Genomic DNA, 22666 nt, shown 5'->3' with positions numbered 1-22666 from the left:
AACAGGGATGTTTACTTGATTAAGTTTAGTGTATAGTAATCTAGAATGGCAAATGCCCATTGAGTTTATTTCCAAAATATTCTGTTTTAAATGATTTCTTTAAGAACGAGTGAAATATTTACTGTTTGTGTTCACGAGGTGAACTGCATTGCGTACACCAGAACAAACAACAGTTATTTTTATTGTCAATCAAAAATGTTTATTGCATGATTGTTATGGTAGTTTTTCAGATATGTAAAGCAGTGAAAATATAAATTGATTTTCACTGTTCGAAACAGTAACACGGGAAGCTTATGCCACTGATAAATATTTATGTACCACCGGAAAACAAATAATAATTGATCATATTTGCAGGGCTTGAGGATTTTGCCCCTATGCCGATTCTCATTTTGTTTGCTACGCAGATGGGCACTGGCAAAGCGCTCTTTCCTAGTTTAAGTCAACAATCGCAGTTGGTTTTTGACAGACAAACAGACTGACAGATATAAATGATTATATTTATTAACTACAAAGTTTCCAATATAAGTAAACACCATTCATGCTTTTCGATAAAAATATAGAGTTAAGTCATTGAAATAACAACAGTGTTAATATCGATTTGATATTTTCGTTTTAAAATTTTGATTCCCACGGGTAGTAGCTTAGAAAACACCAAATATGAGTTGCTAGGAAAGTAAATTAATTGAAATTTAAATACGATCTTACACTGATACCAACAAATAAATTTTATATATTGTACATAGAAACAATTGTATGTATCATAGGATTATATGAAAGATTGGAACAAGAACAAAACAAATAATCAATTGATTAAACTAAATGGTCAGTGTAGTCTGATTTTGTTTTGTGCGGGTGGTCTGCTTATCAACGATCGTACGACAAAATATCATAATATCAAGAAGTTCAGTTTATATTATAGAAGGTGTCACATTTCACTTGCAATAATGTATAAACTTTCCCTAAATGTATAGTATAACTGCTCAGATATATGGAATCGAATGAAAGCGATCGTATGGTATGTGCCTTGATATACAGATAATATGCCAACATTATTCGAAACATTTACGTTGAAAACGTCTCATCAAGTGTTACGATGAAAGCATTTTACACAAATATGTTACTGATTATTATATACATGGACGCTTTTAATATCGTTTATATCGTTGTCCTTGCTTTGCCCATTCGATGACAACCGCCAGGGATCATAGTTCATACTTGTGCTCTGCTTGGTCGCCTTCTATCGGAGTCGCGTAAATGCCATCGATTCTAGAATCATCTGAAACCAAGACAGACGGGAAAATACCATTATCAGTAGTTGCTTTGTTAAAATGTCTACCACATCAGAAGTGGTATTCTGTAGGTTCATTTTAATCTGTGTATTTTTGCATTTCCTTTAAATTATGAATTTGAAGACAATTTACGTACCGTGAACTTTTATTGCTGACAAGTTTGTAAACGCGTTTTCTCTCTCAGTTGCGTTTGCACCAGCAGTTCTGAAATTAAATAATTCTTGTTGGTAGTCTGATCTATATTTGTCCTTTGTTTCTTTGTGTAAACAATAATGAACACAGTGGTTGGCTTTTGTAAATCGAGGTTTCTTAGAACGCCTGTTTGCTCATTATGCCCCAAGGCAGTCAAAGACAAACCCTTAGCGACGGTCAACGGCCTATTGTTTGAAACCTGAAATTGAACTACTAAACGCAATCTCAATCACATTTTTTTCTTTTTTTAACTTTAAAGTTTTAACCAGCCATTTTATGAAATACTATCATGTTGTTTTTGAAAGAGAACTTACCAATGAATCTGTATTGTCAAACTTCCTTAATATAGCGGGCAATAACTGTGCATGGATCGTGCAATGGAAACCACGACAAAGGTTGTGGTCGGCTTGTCCATGTCATTGTTATTTTATAATCGGTATATACCTAACATTAAACATAAAGTGACCTTCTTGAAATATCCATATCCATACCGTATTTTTGAGAACAAATATAAGGTATACCTGCGTCTAAATAGGATTACTACAACGACAACGGCAACAATCACGCCAGCAAGGAAACTTCCGACACCAACACCGGTGGTAAGGCCTTGTGCAGGTCCGGACTGGGAAAATACTTCCTTCGTATCTGCTCGAAAACATAATTGTCAAAGAATTGGATATTATCTCATAAGCAATTGATCCGATTTTTGTATAGTAATTAGAATATATGAATGTCTGATTTGGCAAAAAACAACAAGGCATTGGCGTATTAAAGTCTTATAGGTAATTCTTGAATAAAAGTAGGTAAATGAAGACGAACTGTTAATAAATGTTATAGTCGACAGTAAATAGATTTAGTACGATTTTACTAATAGCTTTATTGTATCTTACATGAATCACATTTGTTCCCCGAATAACCGTCAATGCACCCGTTTAAGCATTTCCCCGTTCCGTTGCACCTCAAGCTTAAATCGGACGGCTTGCACGTTTGAGGACATTCGTTCTCACATCTGGATCCGTAATGATTTAAGATGCATCCGTTATTGCAATCCCCGGAGTTTTTGGAACATCCGTCGTTTAGACAACCCGTAGAACATTCGTGTTCACAGATAGGGCCGTAGTGGCCCACTTTGCATGACACACATTTATATTTTTCAGAACATCGACAGTAAGGAGTTATGCAAACGTTTGTACATTTTTCGCCGTACTTCCCAACAATGCACTTATCACATTTAACGCCTTCAAAATTGTCCAAACATATACAAGATCCGTCGTCATGACAATTGCCACCGACACGACCAACGGAGCAGCTCTTGTTGCAATGGGTAACCTTGTCGTAATATGTGTCCTTACATTCATAGCAAATATTACCAGTAGCTTGTGAACATACTTGACAATTGTTCATACAGCGGTGGCGGCATCTATGACCCCAGACCGTATCAACACAACTACCTAGGCAGACATTGTTTGAATTCTCAGCATTACAATAACTATCGTTTTTGCAACAACTACAAACTTCTTCGCATCCTGGTGCTAATTGTGCGGCTACTGAAAGATTAAAGCTTTATTTAGGCTATTTATCCAATATTATAACAATTATATTACTTAGTTTGCGGGGCCGCTTGAATATGAATAATACTATAAAAATCGATCAGCCATAGTCTTTAATTATGAAACGTTATTTCAATTCTTGATAAGGCACGTAGCTTTTCCAAAAGTAATCGGGGCCAATAAAGTTAATTATGTATGTTTTCATGTTTTACAGATTTTCTTAATTTATTTAATAGGATTTTCTGAGCTGCGAATTAAAGATGTAATTTACAAGAACGAGATATCTTTTTAAAATGTACAGATAAATGAATAGGATGCAATCCTCACATTTACGTTTGTTTAGTGCGACCAAATATTTAAGTTTTTATTTTAAAGGCAGAAGTTTAAGTAAACGCCAGAATAAATTTAAGAATTTGAATACACTCTCAACCAAATGTTTTGTATACATTATTAGCCTTTCTTTAGCAATAAAAATGTATTTTTTTCTCCGTAAAGATTGAATAAAGCCCCTGAAGTGTTAAATGTGTATTGGATGAGATATAATGTGATCATTATTCTTTGTGAAAGAAGTGGAAAAGATGCTGAAATTGGCAATTTTAAGCTCGTTAAACCCGATGCCATTCATTTAATTTAGTGACACAACCCCTGTAATCAACTCCTTATTTCGAATCAAACATGTCGCAAAATATGTAAGTCGAACTCCTGAAAAAGAGTTTTCCTCAAAACTAAACAAAACATGAAATTTTGAAACATTTAATGTTTTACATTCCAATCTCACTGTGGATGGGCCTTAACACATTCTGCATCAGACATGTCTGAGAATCGCTTTAGAAAAAAACCCGTTTAGTATGAAGTTTCACATAATTTGGTTACAAGAAAGCTCACAGCGTCCAATGATCACGTATGGCTTTTCTTAAGCCTGTACGATGCAAAAGGAAATTCATTATGGCAACAATATGACGATTCCATGACACAAACACCAGTCCACCAAAAGCAAGTTATATTCAATGTTAACCAGTAGAGCTTCATTAAGGCTACACTACCAAACCAATGGAAGCTCTGCTCAAGTGCTTTGAGTGTCAAATAAACCTTCCTAACTAGAATTTTGCCCATTCAATGCAGAACAATATGGAGGCTATTCGTTGCCAAAAGTCCAGACGTGTAATTCCCACAATGTGCTTCTTAATCGTACTAAATATCTCTTACATTTGTCAATGTAGACGTGCTATTTGTTGTTTCTATTCGTCAGTTTTTTCCGTATTGATTTGTCATTTGTCATTATAGTAGTCAAAATGTATATTTGTCAGATCGACCATGTATAACCTCACTAAAACATAGATCGTATAACTTGCCTTTAACAATATGATGATGTAATTTAGAAAGCCGAATCATGCATATGTAAAACTGCAATCCTACAGTCGACACTCGCATTTGTAAAATGAACATTTGCAGTCCAACAAATCCAGGTTTACAAAAGTCAATTGACAAGTTCAGAATTACAAGGACAGACGATTTCGCCTATACCTTATATGGTAAATGTCACCGGAAGAAACGAAGGTTAATGGGCGGAGCTAACGAATCAGATTTTCTTTCGTTTATTTCCGTCGAATCAAGCAAGGGAGATAGCATCTTCGCCTACCTCCTGTAAATTCCCGGTTGTAAGTCCGAGTACTCTCTCTTTATTTCACAATAAAAACTAAAATTAACTTCATCTTTTATTTTATTTTGACGATCAATGTTCCTAAATGGGTTATAAATCACCATATTATTTAGTCAATTGCAGTTGGGTGTATCCGAGCTGGGCTCACGGACCCAGATTTATACTGCCACTGTCAGTTGTTTTTTTTACTTATATACCCAAGCAAGCAAAAATTGTTCATTTATTTTATTTACAAGTGGACCATGGGCGGTTCGTTCAGTGTGTGTGGGGGGGGGGCCTGTGTCCCCCCAGTTGGCCCGCAAGTGAACTTAAAGGTTAATTTTTTGTCAATATTTCTCAGAAAAAATACTTAATTACGCCATAATGCACCAATTCAGACTAAAAATACCCTAGGGGTAGTACCCGTAAACCCCACTTCCCACATTTTAAACATATTAATGTCATGCCCACTCGAGGGATCATGTCCAAAAAGTTTTGGCCCTTAGTAACGCCCCTCTAACGCAAGTCCCTGTTCAAAACCTGCTCCAGCAAACCCACGAAACTTTTGATGGACATCATAATGACATCCACCTAGTTTTTTTCTGATGTTATACATTAACTATCTTAATAAGCATGTATGGTGTAAACGTGTAATTTCAATACATCATTGAAACAAAATATACATGTGGATGGAAGAACAGCCCTCAAACGCACTTGTGTCCCCCAGTTATGAATTACGGGATCTGCCACTGTGAACCATAACAATCAAGTGGGGGGTTTCAAAAACATGAAAAAATAGATATCTTGAGTCTTAGATTAGAAAAACAAACGCTCGATTTTTCCCCTCCAAAAGGGCTAGGTCCGCTTCACCTAAATGTGAAAAAAGCCCTGACTGTTGAGTGTGGGTGGGGTATAAAGGTAGCAGCAAGTAATAATTGTTTATTAGCAATAAATTGACTTCATCATTAAAATACTTTATTAATTACCTATAAAATAATATTCGTTACAGTATCATTTACGAGTTATATGAAGTTGTAATCTAAGTGTATTTTATCCATACATTTCCAGAAACCTGGGGCATCTTAGTGAATAATTTCAACTTAATGAAAATTTAGATTTTTTTCTTCGTAAATTTTAAATGATCTTATATTACTTGCAATCTTAAACATTGCAAAAAGGCAAGAAAGTGTCCTCTAATGGTAGAATTTAAAATAGTGTTTATAGTAATTTAAAGCTGCACTCTCGCAGATTGACAGTTTTGGCAACCTTTTTTTGTCCCAGACTCGGCTGATTTTGGCAGCAATGCTTTCTATACAAATAATAAGATTACTCACAATATAACAGATCTAAATTGTTTGGAAAACTGCCGACATTTTTCATTTTTCTTAAAACGTTACTGTAGTATCCCTTTTAGCCATAAAACATCAATTTGTGAACGTAAAACTGAAAAACTGTATCTGATCTTTTGTCAGCAGTCTTATACCACTGGTATCCAGACATTTACGCAAAAATGGGCTAATTCCAAAACAAAAAATAAAAATATTTGTCAACACGGTCAATCTGTGAGAGTGCAGCTTTAAAAGAAAAGTAAGACAATGTGACTTTTCATTTTTGAAGTATACATTAAATTAATGCTAATGACTTACATTTTGTTGTGTTTGAGTCAAGTATCATTTTGCGTACATCTCATTTCATGTCATATGTGCGTATTAATTACTCAGACGCGTAGGAAAGAAATTGACATTGGGACCGCGGAACGGGTGGGCACGGGAGGGGTGTCCCCTACCGTCGTTTTTTTTTCAATTTTAGGCATTGAAAGACTCAATTTCCATTGAGTTCAGGTTTTATTTTCATGTTTTTATCTAAACCTTTTTCGGTTAAAATAGTTGAAAGATATAAAACTATTATCGTTTAGTAGCATTTATTCCTATTTGCGCAGTCTCACAATGTATGTTTAATAACAAATTAGCGCAGTTTACTTCTTCATAGTAAAGCCACGAGTGACTTCGGAACCATTGCGAGTTGAGAGCCATGTGTTCAGTTTTCTTAGTGCCAAACATCTCTTCGGAAATTTAAAACTTATAGGCTGATTTGGAACGTCCATTTTAATGTCAAACTTTTATGTGACCAGTTTTAAATAATACATATTCCTGGCTATTTAATGAGTAATTGCAATTATCACAATAAACTACAGTTTTTGAAAGACCCAAAACGATACAAATAATTACCGGTATTGTCTTATTGCCTCTTCTTCCAATTTAATAATCCGCCCGGAATGTTTTCACGCCATTCACACGCCAATTAGCTAGATGGTTACATGTTTAATTATGACATGGTGACCTATTTATTCAATATCGTGTCAGACTGGTATTGATCTATATGCGCGTAGCTTTATTTAAATTGCGATTATTAAGAAAATCGGTATTAAATATTCGGGGCCCCATTGCCGTTACTAGCAAGAATATTGGGGCAGCGACCGCGGCCCCTACGGCCCCAGCTCCTACGCGCCTGTTACTATTATATAGACAAAAACATGTTGTAATATCATATATTATTTTATTCGACATGAAATAATTTATAATCCATCCTGTTTCCAAATCATAGTCCATAATGTCATAATATAGATGATTCGTAATGTCCATAATAACGTTTGCAATGTCCATGGTCCAAAGTATCCATAATTGGTTTAAATAGAGCCGAGTGATAGCGGAAATTTCCGAAAGACGTAAGGAGGAGTAAAGACATGGTTAAGGCGGATTTAAGACATGGTTAAGGCGGAGCTATCTATAAATAAAACTAAATTCATCTCGTTGCGAATGTAAAGTCACCACCATACAATGTACGTCGTAGAACTACGAACTGAAATCTGTCTTCTACACACCGCAATGTAAATCTCGGCATGTGACTTTCACAGAATGACTTTATAAACACGACTGAATCGTCTGTTGAATAGATGCAACGAAAATAAAACTCCAATTGGTACAATGAAAAATGAAAATGTGCAGTGTAAAATGTAAACATACAACCGATGAGTTGGGGGTTGTAAAATGTAAATTGGTAAATCATCAATGTTACAAACCTAAAATACACACATACACGTCTGGACTTTTGGCAACGACTCGCTTTGTCCATAATCCTTATGTGCCCTATAAATCCCAGTGTGGTTTAGAGCACACAAAGCGCAATATTGTTGATCAGTAATGATGATCCACCAATGACCGATAAAACCATGACTATATTATTTAACAAATCCAATGCCAAACAAGTCAGTAATATGCTTAGGTCATTTTGCCTATTATTACATAACCATCACATTAAATCAATCTAAACCAGTGCTTCCCTAAAATTATCTATATCTGCCACTCAATTGTGAAGTAAGTCCTTAAGATACGTACAAAATGAATAAATTTAACGCTTGAAATATTTATTTTTTTATAAAAATCATACTTGGGACATTTTCAAGTAGGTAAATGTTATTACGTACATTATGTTACGGATATTACATGCTCTTTTTGTTTCGAACATAATAATGATAAAATAAAAAAGCAAAATGCATAGATAACTATGGCGTGACAAACGTTGCAATATTGTATAAAAAATATTCGTTAAAAAAAACACAAAATAATTGTTGTTAAAAAAATAATGATTCAATCCTTGAATCATTATTTTTTAATAACAATTATTTTTTTACAACAATTATTTTTCAACAACAATTATTTTTTTACAACAATTATTTTTTTACCACAATTATTTTTTAAGAACAATTATTTTTCACGCTGCAAAAAAATAATGATTCAACAATTTGAATCATGGGATACATAAAGCCCGAGGCGGAAAACAACTAGTACACATGATACTGGAAAAATGAACTAAATAGTCAAACATATGGCTTTACTGTCATAATCTGTTTTATTCAGCCATATTAAATAGAATACAATGATAACTGAAGACAAATGATTGCTAAGTATAAGTCGTAAGAATGCAGAAACCTCAAAATGGAGCTTTATGCTTTTGTTTAACCAGCTGCAGCATGAAAAAGATGTCCGTCTTATTTTCAATGGTTGTCTTATACAGCTTCTTCAGTATCGTTTTTCAGTTCTGCTATAAGCGAATTTATCATGCAATTCGTGCTGAGCGGTCTTAAGTGTGATAATCACCTGCTCACACTTGGCCGCATTAGTGAATGTCTTTAACTGTGCTTATGACTAGTGCAAAGAAACACTTATGCACAGTTGCCCAATAATTATACACATATTTTGAGATTGCTTTGTTTTACACTAGTGTGTGCTTTATAAATATGTATCAATATGTATAAGTACTTATGATTAAGCGCCCTGAACCAGACATGTACCGCTGCCCCTTAAACGCAAACACTGTGCACATTTAAGGTTTTAGACCCATAAATAGACTTCGACAAACATCGACGTACATCGACATTACTCGGTATTTTCCAGAACGTATCCAAAAGGATATTATGGCTACTAAATCATTGCCGAAAATATCCAGATGCTAGTCGAAATAACATCATGGCTGTCCGAACATTGCCGATGTTCGAACAGCCATGTTGTTATTTCGGCTTACTTCCGGAAAATACGGGAAAATGCCGAAGAGTTCCGATGTTTGTCGATGTTCGAAAAAGTTTATTATGGGTCTAAAACCTTTATTATATACTCAACCTTTGAGATATATTCAATATATGCAGATGTATTTCAAAAGACATTTATATCATTACTTTGCATCAACATAATTATGTAAAATTTCAAAGGTACTGTGAGAATAATAGATTTTTTCCTTTCTAATCTATAGCTATCTAGAACATATAAACCAAGAGGGCTATGATAGCCCTTTAATGCTCACCTTGTAATCATGGTCCGCATCATTCAAATCTGAACAGTGAACTCTGAGAAGAGGATTGTTAAAGTATCTTACAAAGCATATATTAGGAAAACTAGCCCCACCCCCTGGCAGTTATGCTTTTTGAGATATCATCATCATCTTTGTAGAAGGTCACCTATAGACTATTTAGCAGCACTATCCCAAAAGCTCACCTTGGCACTTTGTGCCAGGTGAGCTAAAAATATACTACAGTTTCATTCGAGTATTATTGTCAACCCTGCATAACCCTTAAAATGTTCTGATGTCTAGTGCATAGAAATGAGTATGTATCGTTGCCCAATATTTATACAAATACTTTGAAGTTGAATTGTTTTCCAACAGTGTGTGTTTTAAAAGAAAACATTGTCCCCCCATATCCCATTCAGTGCCAATAATTAGTAATATTTATGAAATTATTTTGAGGTGGAATTGTTTTACACCAGTGTGTGTTTTCAAAGACTACTGTATTGAATCCCATTTCAAACAGAGAAGACCTAGATCACCAGTCAACACTCACTAGAAAACGTATGTCTGCATTTCATAGACGTAGCATGATACATGTATCCCAAGTTATTTTTTTAAATACATGTACCGGTAATACAATATACAGCACAAACTTTGAAATATGGACAATTTTAAAGATGAACTATGATGTTCAAAATGCTATATTTATCACAATGGTTTAAAACTACATGTGACAGAACTTTTTTTTACCTTATATCTAGTTTACTCTCCTTTTCAGTATATGAGGGGCATATGAAAAGTTCTGCAAATCGGTGTATATTTGAAACACTTCAACGCATACTTACATATGATATGATGTGGTGTTCGGTCAAGACGGTCATGTTTTTGTGAGCTCTCGGAAAATTGGAAATAACTAAAAAAATATCGTTCGCAGAGTAATATAAAATAGATTTGTGATTGTGTTAGTGATTGTAGAATCGTGTTTTGTAGATACTTATGTAAGAAAATGGATTAATTGGCTTTTGTGGTCATTTATTTGCAAAACAATGGAATGGAATGGACAATTGACTGGACAATAGCCGGTATTTTAGTGAGCGATGGTCACGGAGTAGTGGACAGCTGTTTTTTGCAAATGTTCAATATGGATACTAAGCCGGTACATTGTTGATAATACCAATACACGATCACACAAACACTGACTTTTGATCTGTATTTACATTCAAAACTAAGAAACGTTTACGTTCATATATTTCAAAATGGGAATCTCAGTACAACAGTGGCGCGCCAAAATAGGAACTTTTAGCCAGCCATCAAAGTCTAAAATGTCTTTCCAGACATTAAAGCCCCTTGGTCTGTCATAAGGCATAACGTTGGTGCTCTTTTATCTGCTGTTGGCACAATGTGTAGAACCACATCCCGGACCCCCAAAAGCAGGTCGCAGCGGCAACACAGCACGAGATCGTAATGAGGCTATCGGCCCGGAAGTGGAAATACCTTCGTCGCGGACCCGGTCGTCACGCGCATCCTTCAGGTCTAGTAGCCAAATGACCTTAAAAGACATGCTTCTACCTGTCGACTTCCGGGATCCAGCGGGGATCTCGGATACTGACAACCCGGAGACGGATATCAGCGGCAACCGTGGTGACCTCGGGGACTTGAACGTAGGCCTGCTACTACTAGAGATACGTCAGGATGTAAAACAAATCAACACCAAATTTGATACATTGGAACAAAAAGTTAGCGAGTTAAAAGCGGAAAACGGAATTAAAGAAACAAAATGATAGCCTAGTGCTTTCTGTTAATAATCTCTCTGAGCGTTTAAACCAAGTTGAACTCAGTTCTTCAACATATCAAAACAAACAGGAACAACTTGAAACTCAAGCAAAACGGAATAATCTGAAGGTTTTCAATATACCAGAAGATCAAAACGAAACTAGATCTATTATATTAGATAAATTAAGGTCAATTTTAACTGAGCAATTAAACTTAAATGCGGAATCAATCCTATTTGATGACGTGTTCCGGATACCGTCAAGAACCGGAAGCCGCCCAATTATTGTGCGTTTCGCACTTCTTCAAGACCGTGATCGGGTACTGTCGGCCTTCCGGGAGAAGCGACGCGAGGTTGAACTCGATTTCAGGATCGGCGAAGATTTACCACCTAGAATTGCGCGGGCGAGGTCGGGGTTGTATCCTTTCTTCAAACAATGCATTGCAGAGAGGAAACGCGCTCACTTCAAACATGATAAACTTGTAGTGGAAAATACAGTGTATGAATTCGACGAAACTCAGAAAAAGCCCGTCCCTGTTAAGAAATAGGGGTGTGGCCAAGGCCCAAAATACATATCATTTGATCGCCATTTGAAACTATGTTCTTTTAATATAAGAGGTCTATGTAAATTTGTAAATGATTTAGATTTTGTGAATTATGTTAAACAATTTGACATTATTGCTTTGTATGAGACTTGGCAATCAAAGCGTAATGAGTTTAATGATATTTTGAGTGGTTATTCAGTTTTTGAGAGTATTAGAACCCAACGAAAAGGTAGTATCCGTAATTCAGGCGGTGTACTAGTGTTACTTAATGAAACTTTTTGTCAAACTGAAATGATCACGAGAATATATGAAGAGTTTAAGGACTGTATCGTTTTGTATGTGAAAAAGGATTTACTTTGCTTGCAAAAAGGCCTTATAATGATATTTACATATGTATCACCGGAGGGTTCAGTCATTTATGAAAATGATGAAAATGACGGGATTTCCTTACTAAATGATAAACTTACACTTATTAAATCAGACTTTCCGGATATATTATTATTATTAGCCGGAGACTTAAATGCACGTGTAAAAGAGTTTTGTTTACCGCGTAGCACAAAAGACTTAGTGTTAAACAAATTTGGGTTATCACTTATTGAATTATGCTGTACCCATGACGTGCATTTATTAAATGGTCGTCTCTTTGATGACAAGGAGGGAAATTTCACTTGTATGGCTAATAACGGAAAAAGTGTGGTCGATTATATTGTTGCTTCAACTGAATTATTTGAGCATTTTTGTGACTTTGGTGTCGATGTAGCAGATTTTTCCGATCATTTCCCGCTCTATTGTACATTGAAAACCATCACGTTTAGACTACAGTGTTATGACGAAGGCGACCAGATTCGTAAGTACGTTAAGTACAAATGGCGCGACGAGTGTAAAGATAACTTTATGAGTAAATTTTCAACATTATACGAATCGTTCGTAAATAGTGTAGTAACAACAAATCCTGTTGATAAGCTAATTGCATTTATAGATGTATTCAAAAACGCTGGTGAAGACATGTGTGTTAAGCAAAATGGGTCTTCGCGTATGACTGTTGAAAACGAGCAGCCGGACTGGTGGTGCAAAGCTTGTGATACGGCTAAACAGACAAAATACAAACTTTTACGTCGTTATCGAATATCGTACAATAGTGAAGATTTACAAAAGTATATTGACGCTAGAAATGCATTTAAAAATATATGCAGATCAAAAAAGGAGGCAGCGGAGAGATCTAACAGAGAAAAACTGATTGACTCTCGAAACAACCCGAAAGAGTTCTGGCGGCAAGTTAAGAAATCGAATAAAATAAATGTTGTAAAAGATAACAATATATCATCTGAAACATGGGTAGAATACTTTTCAGACTTATATAGTGAAACAAATATTGTTTACACACAAGATGAACAAAACGCGTTTGAGGAGCTTGCACGTGATATAAATGCAAATGAACTAGAAAGGGAGATAACTAACGATGAAATACTATTAGGTATAACTACGTTAAAAAAAGATTGTAGCCCTGGAAATGACGGATTATGCATAGAAATGTTTAAGAATACCAGTGGAATTATTTTACCGTATTTACGGGAATTATTTAACAATATATACGATAGCGGTGTATTCACTGTTGAATGGAGCGAGAGTATCATTGTACCGTTGCACAAAAAGGGGTCTAAGGACGAGCCAAATAATTACAGGGCGATTTCGCTTATTTCAAGCATAAGTAAAATATTTACCAATATTTTGAATAAGAGACTATCACGGTGGTGTGAAGATAACGGGGTTGTGAGCGAATCTCAGGCTGGGTTTCGAAAGAAATACTCGACAATAGACAATATTTTTAATTTACATGCTGTTATTCAAAAATACTTGTGTCGAAAGAAGGGGAGAATGTACGTTTTTTATATCGACTTTTTCAAGGCCTTTGACTCCTGTATATTCCTGTATACACGAGAACTTATGGAGAAGCTTATCAAGAAAAGGCATACAAGAGAACAGTAAATTCCTGATAATATTTCAGTGTATGTACAGGAACTTGAAATCATGTGTAAAGGTTAAAAACGGACTGACGCGGTACTTTAAATGTTCAATAGGCACAAAACAGGGCTGTGTAAGTTCTCCGATGATTTTTTCATTGTTTATTAATGATCTAGTCGAGTTCCTAAAGCTGAAATGCGAGTCTGGAATTTACATAAATGACAACATTGATGATATGTATGCTTTCATGTTTGCTGATGACGTAGCAGGTGTTGCAGACACAAAACAAAATTTACAAAGACAAATAAATTACATTGAAGAGTTTTGTAACATAACTGGGATGAAAATCAACATTGACAAATCCAAGGTTATGGTAGTCAGGCGAGGTGGACAACTTAGAGCATACGAAAAATGGTACTATAACGGAAACCAAGTTGACGTAGTTTCATGTTATAAGTATCTCGGGGCGTTTTTTACGCCTACATTATCATGGACTAAAACTCAAGATACACTTAGACTGCAGGCTACGAAGGCAGTGTCAAATATATATGCGTTTCAGAAACGTTTTGGATACTTTCAGTTGAAGGATGCATTCAAACTGTTTGATTCGATAGTTGCACCTATATTGTGTTATTCATCTGAGTTATGGGGATATTGTCATATTGAAAATGTCGAACGTGTACATACAAGCTTTTGTAAATATATAGCATGTCTAAATAGAAATGTTTCTAACTGTTTAGCGTTGAGCGAGTGTGGAAGACTTCCTTTAAATGTGATATATATGACTCGTTGTGTAAAGTATTGGACAAAACTGATAAGCATGCCTAACTATAGGTACCCTAAAAACTGTTATCTAATGCTTCGCGAGTTAGACGGTGCTGGCAAGACAACATGGGCCACAGGAGTGAAAATACTTTTATTCGAACATGGTTTCGGTTTTGCATGGATCGCTGGCGAAGTAGGAAATATAACAAACTTTATTGTGCTATTTAAAAGCAGACTTAAAGACTGTGCAATGCAGAAGATGCAGGGATTTGTTGATTCTTCTCCGAAAGCGCTGCACTACAGACATTATAAAAGTCTTTTAAACCCAGAAAGATACCTTTCCATGGATCTACCATTCATATTGAAAAAGACGTTTTCTAATTTCCGTTGCTCTAGTCACGTATTGCAAATTGAAAAAGGCCGACACGATAACATTGATCGGGACTTCAGGTTTTGTCCTTATTGTTTGAAACGAAATGTCTATGTTATAGAGGATGAATACCACTTTTTATTACTCTGTCCGTTGTATAATGATGTTAGACAAACGTACTTGTATGACCAACTTGAAAATAGAATGATAACGCTTCACTTGTTTTACAAACTATTATCAGACTACAATAGGCGAAGTGTTATATTGGTTGCACACTATATTGCAAAGGCTTTTGCTATTCGAGAGGAATTCATTCGTGATCGATAGTTTTCTATCATAGATATATTTTCCTGATATATTTGTATTATACAGTTTTATATTTATACTACTTATATATGCATAACTCTGTCACCACTATTATGTAATTCTCTGATATTTGTATTTTGGGCCGGAGGCCTTGTACTACAATAAACATTATGTTATGTTATGTTATGTTATGTTATGTTATGTTACATGTAATATAAATTAGCATGAGCCTTCTATAAATGTTCAACATTAGTTTCAGAAATGTATCATACCAGCTTTCTGTAATATGACATCATGTTACTAAAACTAGACTTTTTAACTGTTTCATACATTTAAATTAATGCCTCGTAATAATGGTAAGGCAGTTAAATCATGTGTCTAATTTCAACAGAGTGTCAGTCCATTCTTTTTACGCTTCAGAGTTTTAAAGTATTATAATATGCCCATCTTTCTCTGTTTTCATTTCATTTATGATTTAAGTGAACACATCCAATTTTTGTCTATTTCGCCTTTTCAATGTGTCAATATGCAATGCATTTATTGTTTCCCTATTTAAAAATAATTTTAATATATACATGTAGCATCAAAAGTTTTATAGATTATACATGTGCTTCCTGTACACGGGGATTGTGACAAATCATAACTGAATTTTGGAATAAAAACTCTGTATCATAAATTTGTTACTGCATTTGCTTCTAGCACTTATTAACCTATCCGAACACGATTCTGTGACTTTCTGTAGAAATGGTAAACTGTTTTATGATTGGATATTCCGTTTGCAAACAGTACATAACCAGATCCGAAGGCCTATAGGTGCAGTGAATTAAAGTTCTATACCGGTAAGTTTTGTGTACCCTCTAACTGGCACACATTCGTAACAAAGTGTGTAATTAAACTAAACTTGTCTTATTTCAGTACCAAAAATGTACACTTCAAAACCAAGCTTTATAAAGGTAAGATTCCAAGAAAACTTTTCAACATTAATTGGTTTCTGCATTCAGTTGAATCATTATTTTTTTGCAGCGTGAAAAATATTTGTTCTTAAAAAATAATTGTGGTAAAAAAATAATTGTTGTAAAAAAATAATTGTTATTAAAAAATAATGATTCAAGGATTGAATCATTATTTTTTTAACAACAATTATTTTGTGTTTTTTTGAACGAATATTTTTTTATACAATATTGCAACGTTTGTCACGCCATAGATAACATGGAAATGACATTTGTTTTCTTCAAAAATGCAATTCAAATTATTGTTTCAGGCAATGTATATTTAGGCACGGATATTACCTGTCCTGTTCTAATTGAAACATGTTAATGTGTCAAATAAAAATTTCAATCATGAAATGGCAGAACGCATGAAAAATGAGGTTAACCTACAGAAATCCTTAAGTAATAATAAGTATGTTTTTTTTTCATGTTAATACATACCCAACGAGTATCTCGAAAGATAGAGCCAAAGAGCGAAATGAATCCTCATCATTACCTTTAAATACCCGTAAGATAAATAGACATTTGTTTATTATACAATGAATATGTAGGTCATAGTTTCGTGAGACTCTGTCAGAATGACAAACTCAATAAATAATTGGGTCGTATCTCCATGGATCTTGTTTAGATTATTACCTAGTATAAATGTTTTGGTCAAAGATTCAGGTCACCAGTCAGCACGATAACCATAAAAACCGTCATATCTTTATAATATATTTCACGAAACTCTGACCTACATATTCATTTCGGCTAACATTCTGAACGGGTCTCATAAAGAATTGACCATAATATTGATTAAGACTAACATTCTAACCGGGTCTCCTGAAACATTAAACCATATTATTGATTGAGGATAACATTCTGACCGGGTCTCGTGAGGAATTGACAATATTATTCATTGAGGCTAACATTCTTTCCGTGTTTGATGAAGCAGTGACCACAATATTGATTGAGGCTAACATTCTGGCTGGGTTTCGTGAAGCATTGAACATATTATTGATTGAGGCTACCATTCTGACCGTGTCTCATAAAACATTGACCATATTATTGAATAAGGCTATCATTCTAACCGTGTCTCTTGAAACATTGACCATATTACTGATTGAGGCTAACATTCTGACCGGGTCTCATGAAACATTGACCATATTATTGATTGAGGCTACCATTCTGACCGTGTCTCATGAAACATTGACCATATTATTGATTGAGGCTACCATTCTGACCGTGTCTCATGAAACATTGACCATATTATTGATTGAGGCTAACATTCTGACCGGGTCTCTTGAAACATTGACCATATTATTGATTGAGGCTAACATTCTGACCTTGTCTCATGAAACACTGACCATATTATTGATTGAGGCTACCATTCTGACCTTGTCTCCTGAAGCATTGACCATATTATTGATTGAGGCTAACATTCTGACCGGGTCTACTGAAGCATTGGCAATATTATTGATTGAGGCTAACATTCTGACCGGGTCTACTGAAGCATTGTACATAGTATTGATTGAGGCTAACATTCTGACCGGGTCTCCTGAAAGATTGCACATAGTATTGATTGAGGCTAACATTCTGACCTGGTCTACTGAAGCATTGCACATAGTATTGATTGAGGCTAACATTCTGACCGTGTCTCCTGAAGCATTGCACATAGTATTGATTGAGGCTAACATTCTGACCGGGTCTCCTGAAGCATTGCACATAGTATTGATTGAGGCTAACATTCTGACCGGGTCTCCTGAAGCATTGCACATAGTATTGATTGAGGCTAACATTCTGACCGGGTCTCCTGAAGCATTGCACATAGTATTGATTGAGGCTAACATTCTGACCGTGTCTCTTGAAACATTGCACATATTATTGATTGAGGCTACCATTCTGACCTTGTCTCATGAAGCATTGCACATAGTATTGATTGAGGCTACCATTCTGACCTTGTCTCATGAAGCATTGCACATAGTATTGATTGAGGCTAACATTCTGACCGTGTCTCATGAAACATTGACCATATTATTGATTGAGGCTACCATTCTGACCTTGTCTCATGAAACATTGACCATATTATTGATTGAGGCTACCATTCTAACCGTGTCTCTTGAAACATTGACCATATTATTGATTGAGGCTAACATTCTGACCGTGCCTCATGAAACATTGACCATATTACTGATTGAGGCTAACATTCTGACCTTGTCTCATGAAACATTGACCATATTATTGATTGAGGCTACCATTCTAACCGTGTCTCTTGAAACATTGACCATATTATTGATTGAGGCTACCATTCTGACCGTGTCTCATGAAACATTGACCATATTATTGATTGAGGCTAACATTCTGACCTGGTCTCCTGAAGCATTGACCATATTATTGATTAAGGCTACCATTCTGACCGTGTCTCATGAAACATTGACCATATTATTGATTGAGGCTAACATTCTGACCTGGTCTCCTGAAGCATTGAACATATTATTGATTGAGGCTACCATTCTGACCGTGTCTCATGAAACATTGACCATATTATTGAATAAGGCTACCATTCTAACCGTGTCTCTTGAAACATTGACCATATTATTGATTGAGGCTACCATTCTGACCGTGTCTCATGAAACATTGACCATATTACTGATTGAGGCTACCATTCTGACCTTGTCTTCTGAAGCATTGACCATATTATTGAATAAGGCTACCATTCTGACCGTGTCTCATGAAACATTGACCATATTACTGATTGAGGCTACCATTCTGACCGGGTCTCCTGAAGCATTGACCATATTATTGAATAAGGCTACCATTCTGACCGTGTCTCATAAAACATTGACCATATTATTGATTGAGGCTACCATTCTGACCTTGTCTCCTGAAACATTGACCATATTATTGAATAAGGCTACCATTCTAACCGTGTCTCTTGAAGCATTGACCATATTGTTGAATACGGCTACCATTCTGACCGTGTCTCATGAAACATTGACCATATTATTGATTGAGGCTAACATTCTGACCTTGTCTCATGAAACATTGACCATATTATTGATTGAGGCTACCATTCTAACCGTGTCTCTTGAAGCATTGACCATATTATTGATTGAGGCTACCATTCTGACCTTGTCTCCTGAAGCATTGACCATATTATTGATTAAGGCTACCATTCTGACCGTGTTTCATGAAACATTGACCATATTATTGAATAAGGCTACCATTCTAACCGTGTCTCTTGAAACATTGACCATATTATTGATTGAGGCTAACATTCTGACCTGGTCTCCTGAAACATTGACCATATTATTGATTGAGGCTAACATTCTGACCTTGTCTCTTGAAACATTGACCATATTATTGATTGAGGCTACCATTCTGACCGTGTCTCATGAAACATTGACCATATTATTGATTGAGGCTAACATTCTGACCTGGTCTCCTGAAGCATTGAACATATTATTGATTGAGGCTACCATTCTGACCGTGTATCATGAAACATTGACCATATTATTGATTAAGGCTACCATTCTGACCTTGTCTCATGAAACATTGACCATATTATTGATTGAGGCTACCATTCTGACCTTGTCTCCTGAAGCATTGACCATATTATTGATTAAGGCTACCATTCTGACCGTGTCTCATGAAACATTGACCATATTATTGATTGAGGCTAACATTCTAACCGTGTCTCTTGAAACATTGACCATATTATTGATTGAGGCTACCATTCTGACCTTGTCTCCTGAAGCATTGACCATATTATTGATTGAGGCTTACATTCTGACCTGGTCTCCTGAAGCATTGAACATATTATTGATTGAGGTTACCATTCTGACCGTGTATCATGAAACATTGACCATATTATTGATTGAGGCTAACATTCTAACCGTGTCTCTTGAAACATTGACCATATTATTGATTGAGGCTAACATTCTGACGGTGTCTCATGAAACATTGGTCATATTATTGATTGAGGCTAACATTCTGACCGTGTCTCATGAAACATTGACCATATTATTGATTGAGGCTAACATTCTAACCGTGTCTCTTGAAACATTGACCATATTATTGATTGAGGCTAACATTCTGACCGTGTCTCATGAAACATTGACCATATTATTGATTGAGGCTAACATTCTAACCGTGTCTCTTGAAACATTGGTCATATTATTGATTGAGGCTAACATTCTGACCTTGTCTCATGAAACATTGGTCATATTACTGATTGAGGCTAACATTCTGACCGGGTCTCATGAAAAATTGACCATATTGTTGATTGAGGATAACATTTTGACCGTTTCTCTTGAAACGTTGTCCTTATTATTTATTGAGGCTAACATTCTGACCGTGTCTCATGAAACATTGACCATATTATTGATTGAGGCTAACATTCTGACCGTGTCTCATGAAACATTGACCATATTATTGATTGAGGCTAACATTCTGACCGTGTCTCATGAAACATTGACCATATTATTGATTGAGGCTAACATTCTGACCGTGTCTCATGAAACAATATTTACACCTCAACTTCCATTCCTTAAATGAACTGCCTTTCGGCAATTGCGTTCATCAATCGATGAACGTAACATTTTCGGATATGTTCGGATCGTAATTCATTGCATAACAATATACATGAAAGCTATTGATCTTCTTATTGTTTGTGTTGTGTCTGCAGGTCCCGTAAAATATAGATCAACATTTTTAAAAGTGTTAGTTTATTATATTTTAAATATATTGGTACCAGAAGTGTTTCAATTTTACGTTTTAAAGTGATTTCAAGTGGTTGATCTTTTCCCGCGTTATTGTGACGTCATTTGAAAAAATGTTTCCGGTTATAGTCGGGTCGTTCTATTTACAGAATGGGTAAGAACGGATTACTGAAAGGTTTTCTTGTATGAAATAAAGTATTTTTTTAACAATTCTTGTATGAAATAATGAACTAATGGCGTAAATATAAGGAATGAATTGCGGGGTTGATGTCATTATCGGGGATATGAACGCAATTGGGTTGGTCAAAGTACGCGTGGAGTCCTTCGGACTCCACACACATTGACCAACCCAATTGCCTTCATACCCCGATAATGACATCAACCCCGCAATGCATTCCTTAATTGAACATATTATTGATTGAGGCTAACATTCTGACCGTGTCCCATGAAACATTGACCATATTATTGATTGAGGCTAACATTCTGACCGTGTCTCATGAAACATTGACCATATTATTGATTGAGGCTAACATTCTGACCGGGTCTCATGAAGCATTGAACATATTATGGATTGAGGCTAACATTTTGACCGGGTCTCATGAAACATTGACCATATTATTGATTGAGGCTACCATTCTGACCTTGTCTCATGAAACATTGAACATATTATTGATTGAGGCTAACATTCTGACCGTGTCTCATGAAACATTGACCATATTATTGATTGAGGCTACCATTCTGACCGTGTCTCATGAAACATTGACCATATTATTGATTGAGGCTACCATTCTGACCGTGTCTCATGAAACATTGACCATATTATTGATTGAGGCTAACATTCTGACCGTGTCTCATGAAACATTGACCATATTATTGATTGAGGCTACCATTCTGACCTTGTCTCATGAAACATTGAACATATTATTGATTGAGGCTACCATTCTGACCTTGTCTCCTGAAGCATTGAACATATTATTGATTGAGGCTAACATTCTGACCTGGTCTCCTGAAGCATTGAACATATTATTGATTGAGGCTAACATTCTGACCGTGTCTCATGAAACATTGACCATATTATTGATTGAGGCTACCATTCTGACCTTGTCTCCTGAAGCATTGAACATATTATTGATTGAGGCTACCATTCTGACCGTGTCCCATGAAGCATTGACCATATTATTGATTGAGGCTAACGTTCTGACCTGGTCTCCTGAAGCATTGAACATATTATTGATTGAGGCTACCATTCTGACCTTGTCTCCTGAAGCATTGACCATATTATTGATTGAGGCTACCATTCTGACCTTGTCTCATGAAACATTGAACATATTATTGATTGAGGCTACCATTCTGACCTTGTCTCCTGAAGCATTGAACATATTATTGATTGAGGCTACCATTCTGACCTTGTCTCCTGAAGCATTGAACATATTATTGATTGAGGCTAACATTCTGACCGTGTCTCATGAAACATTGACCATATTATTGATTGAGGCTACCATTCTGACCGTGTCTCATGAAACATTGACCATATTATTGATTGAGGCTACCATTCTGACCTTGTCTCCTGAAGCATTGAACATATTATTGATTGAGGCTAACATTCTGACCGGGTCTCCTGAAGCATTTAACATATTATTGATTGAGGCTCACATTCTGACCGTGTCTCCTGAAGCATTGACCATATTATTGATTGATGCTAACATTCTAACCGGGTCTCTTGAAACATTGACCATATTATTGATTGAG

General features: G+C 35.6%; 1 protein-coding gene across 1 annotated transcript; it reads right to left on the bottom strand.

Annotated features, from left to right (window-relative positions):
* Positions 1–483: 483 nt before the first annotated feature.
* On the bottom strand, positions 484–16718 carry LOC128235106 (cell death abnormality protein 1-like). The gene is made up of 5 exons (XM_052949845.1): positions 16659–16718; positions 2372–3028; positions 2003–2126; positions 1426–1493; positions 484–1276 (listed from the first exon to the last, which is right to left on the bottom strand). The coding sequence occupies exons 1-5, from the start codon at positions 16708–16710 to the stop codon at positions 1203–1205; spliced, it is 975 nt and encodes a 324-aa protein (XP_052805805.1). The 5' UTR covers positions 16711–16718; the 3' UTR covers positions 484–1202.
* Positions 16719–22666: the final 5948 nt, after the last annotated feature.

Source organism: Mya arenaria, chromosome 1 (assembly GCF_026914265.1).
Source record: "Mya arenaria isolate MELC-2E11 chromosome 1, ASM2691426v1".
NCBI lineage: Eukaryota > Metazoa > Mollusca > Bivalvia > Myida > Myidae > Mya > Mya arenaria.
Note: the sequence above shows the minus strand (reverse complement) of the source record. Positions and strands in the feature narration are given on the sequence as shown.

Coding starts and splice junctions, on each gene's coding strand:
- LOC128235106 (XM_052949845.1), bottom strand. CDS start 16,710: ATGATGAGGATTCATTTCGCTCTTTGGCTCTATCTTTCGAGATACTCG. Junction 3,029..16,658: donor TCTTTCGAGATACTCGTTGG/GTATGTATTAAC, acceptor TTAATCTTTCAG/TAGCCGCACAATTAGCACCA. Junction 2,127..2,371: donor GGGGAACAAATGTGATTCAT/GTAAGATACAAT, acceptor GTTTTCGAGCAG/ATACGAAGGAAGTATTTTCC.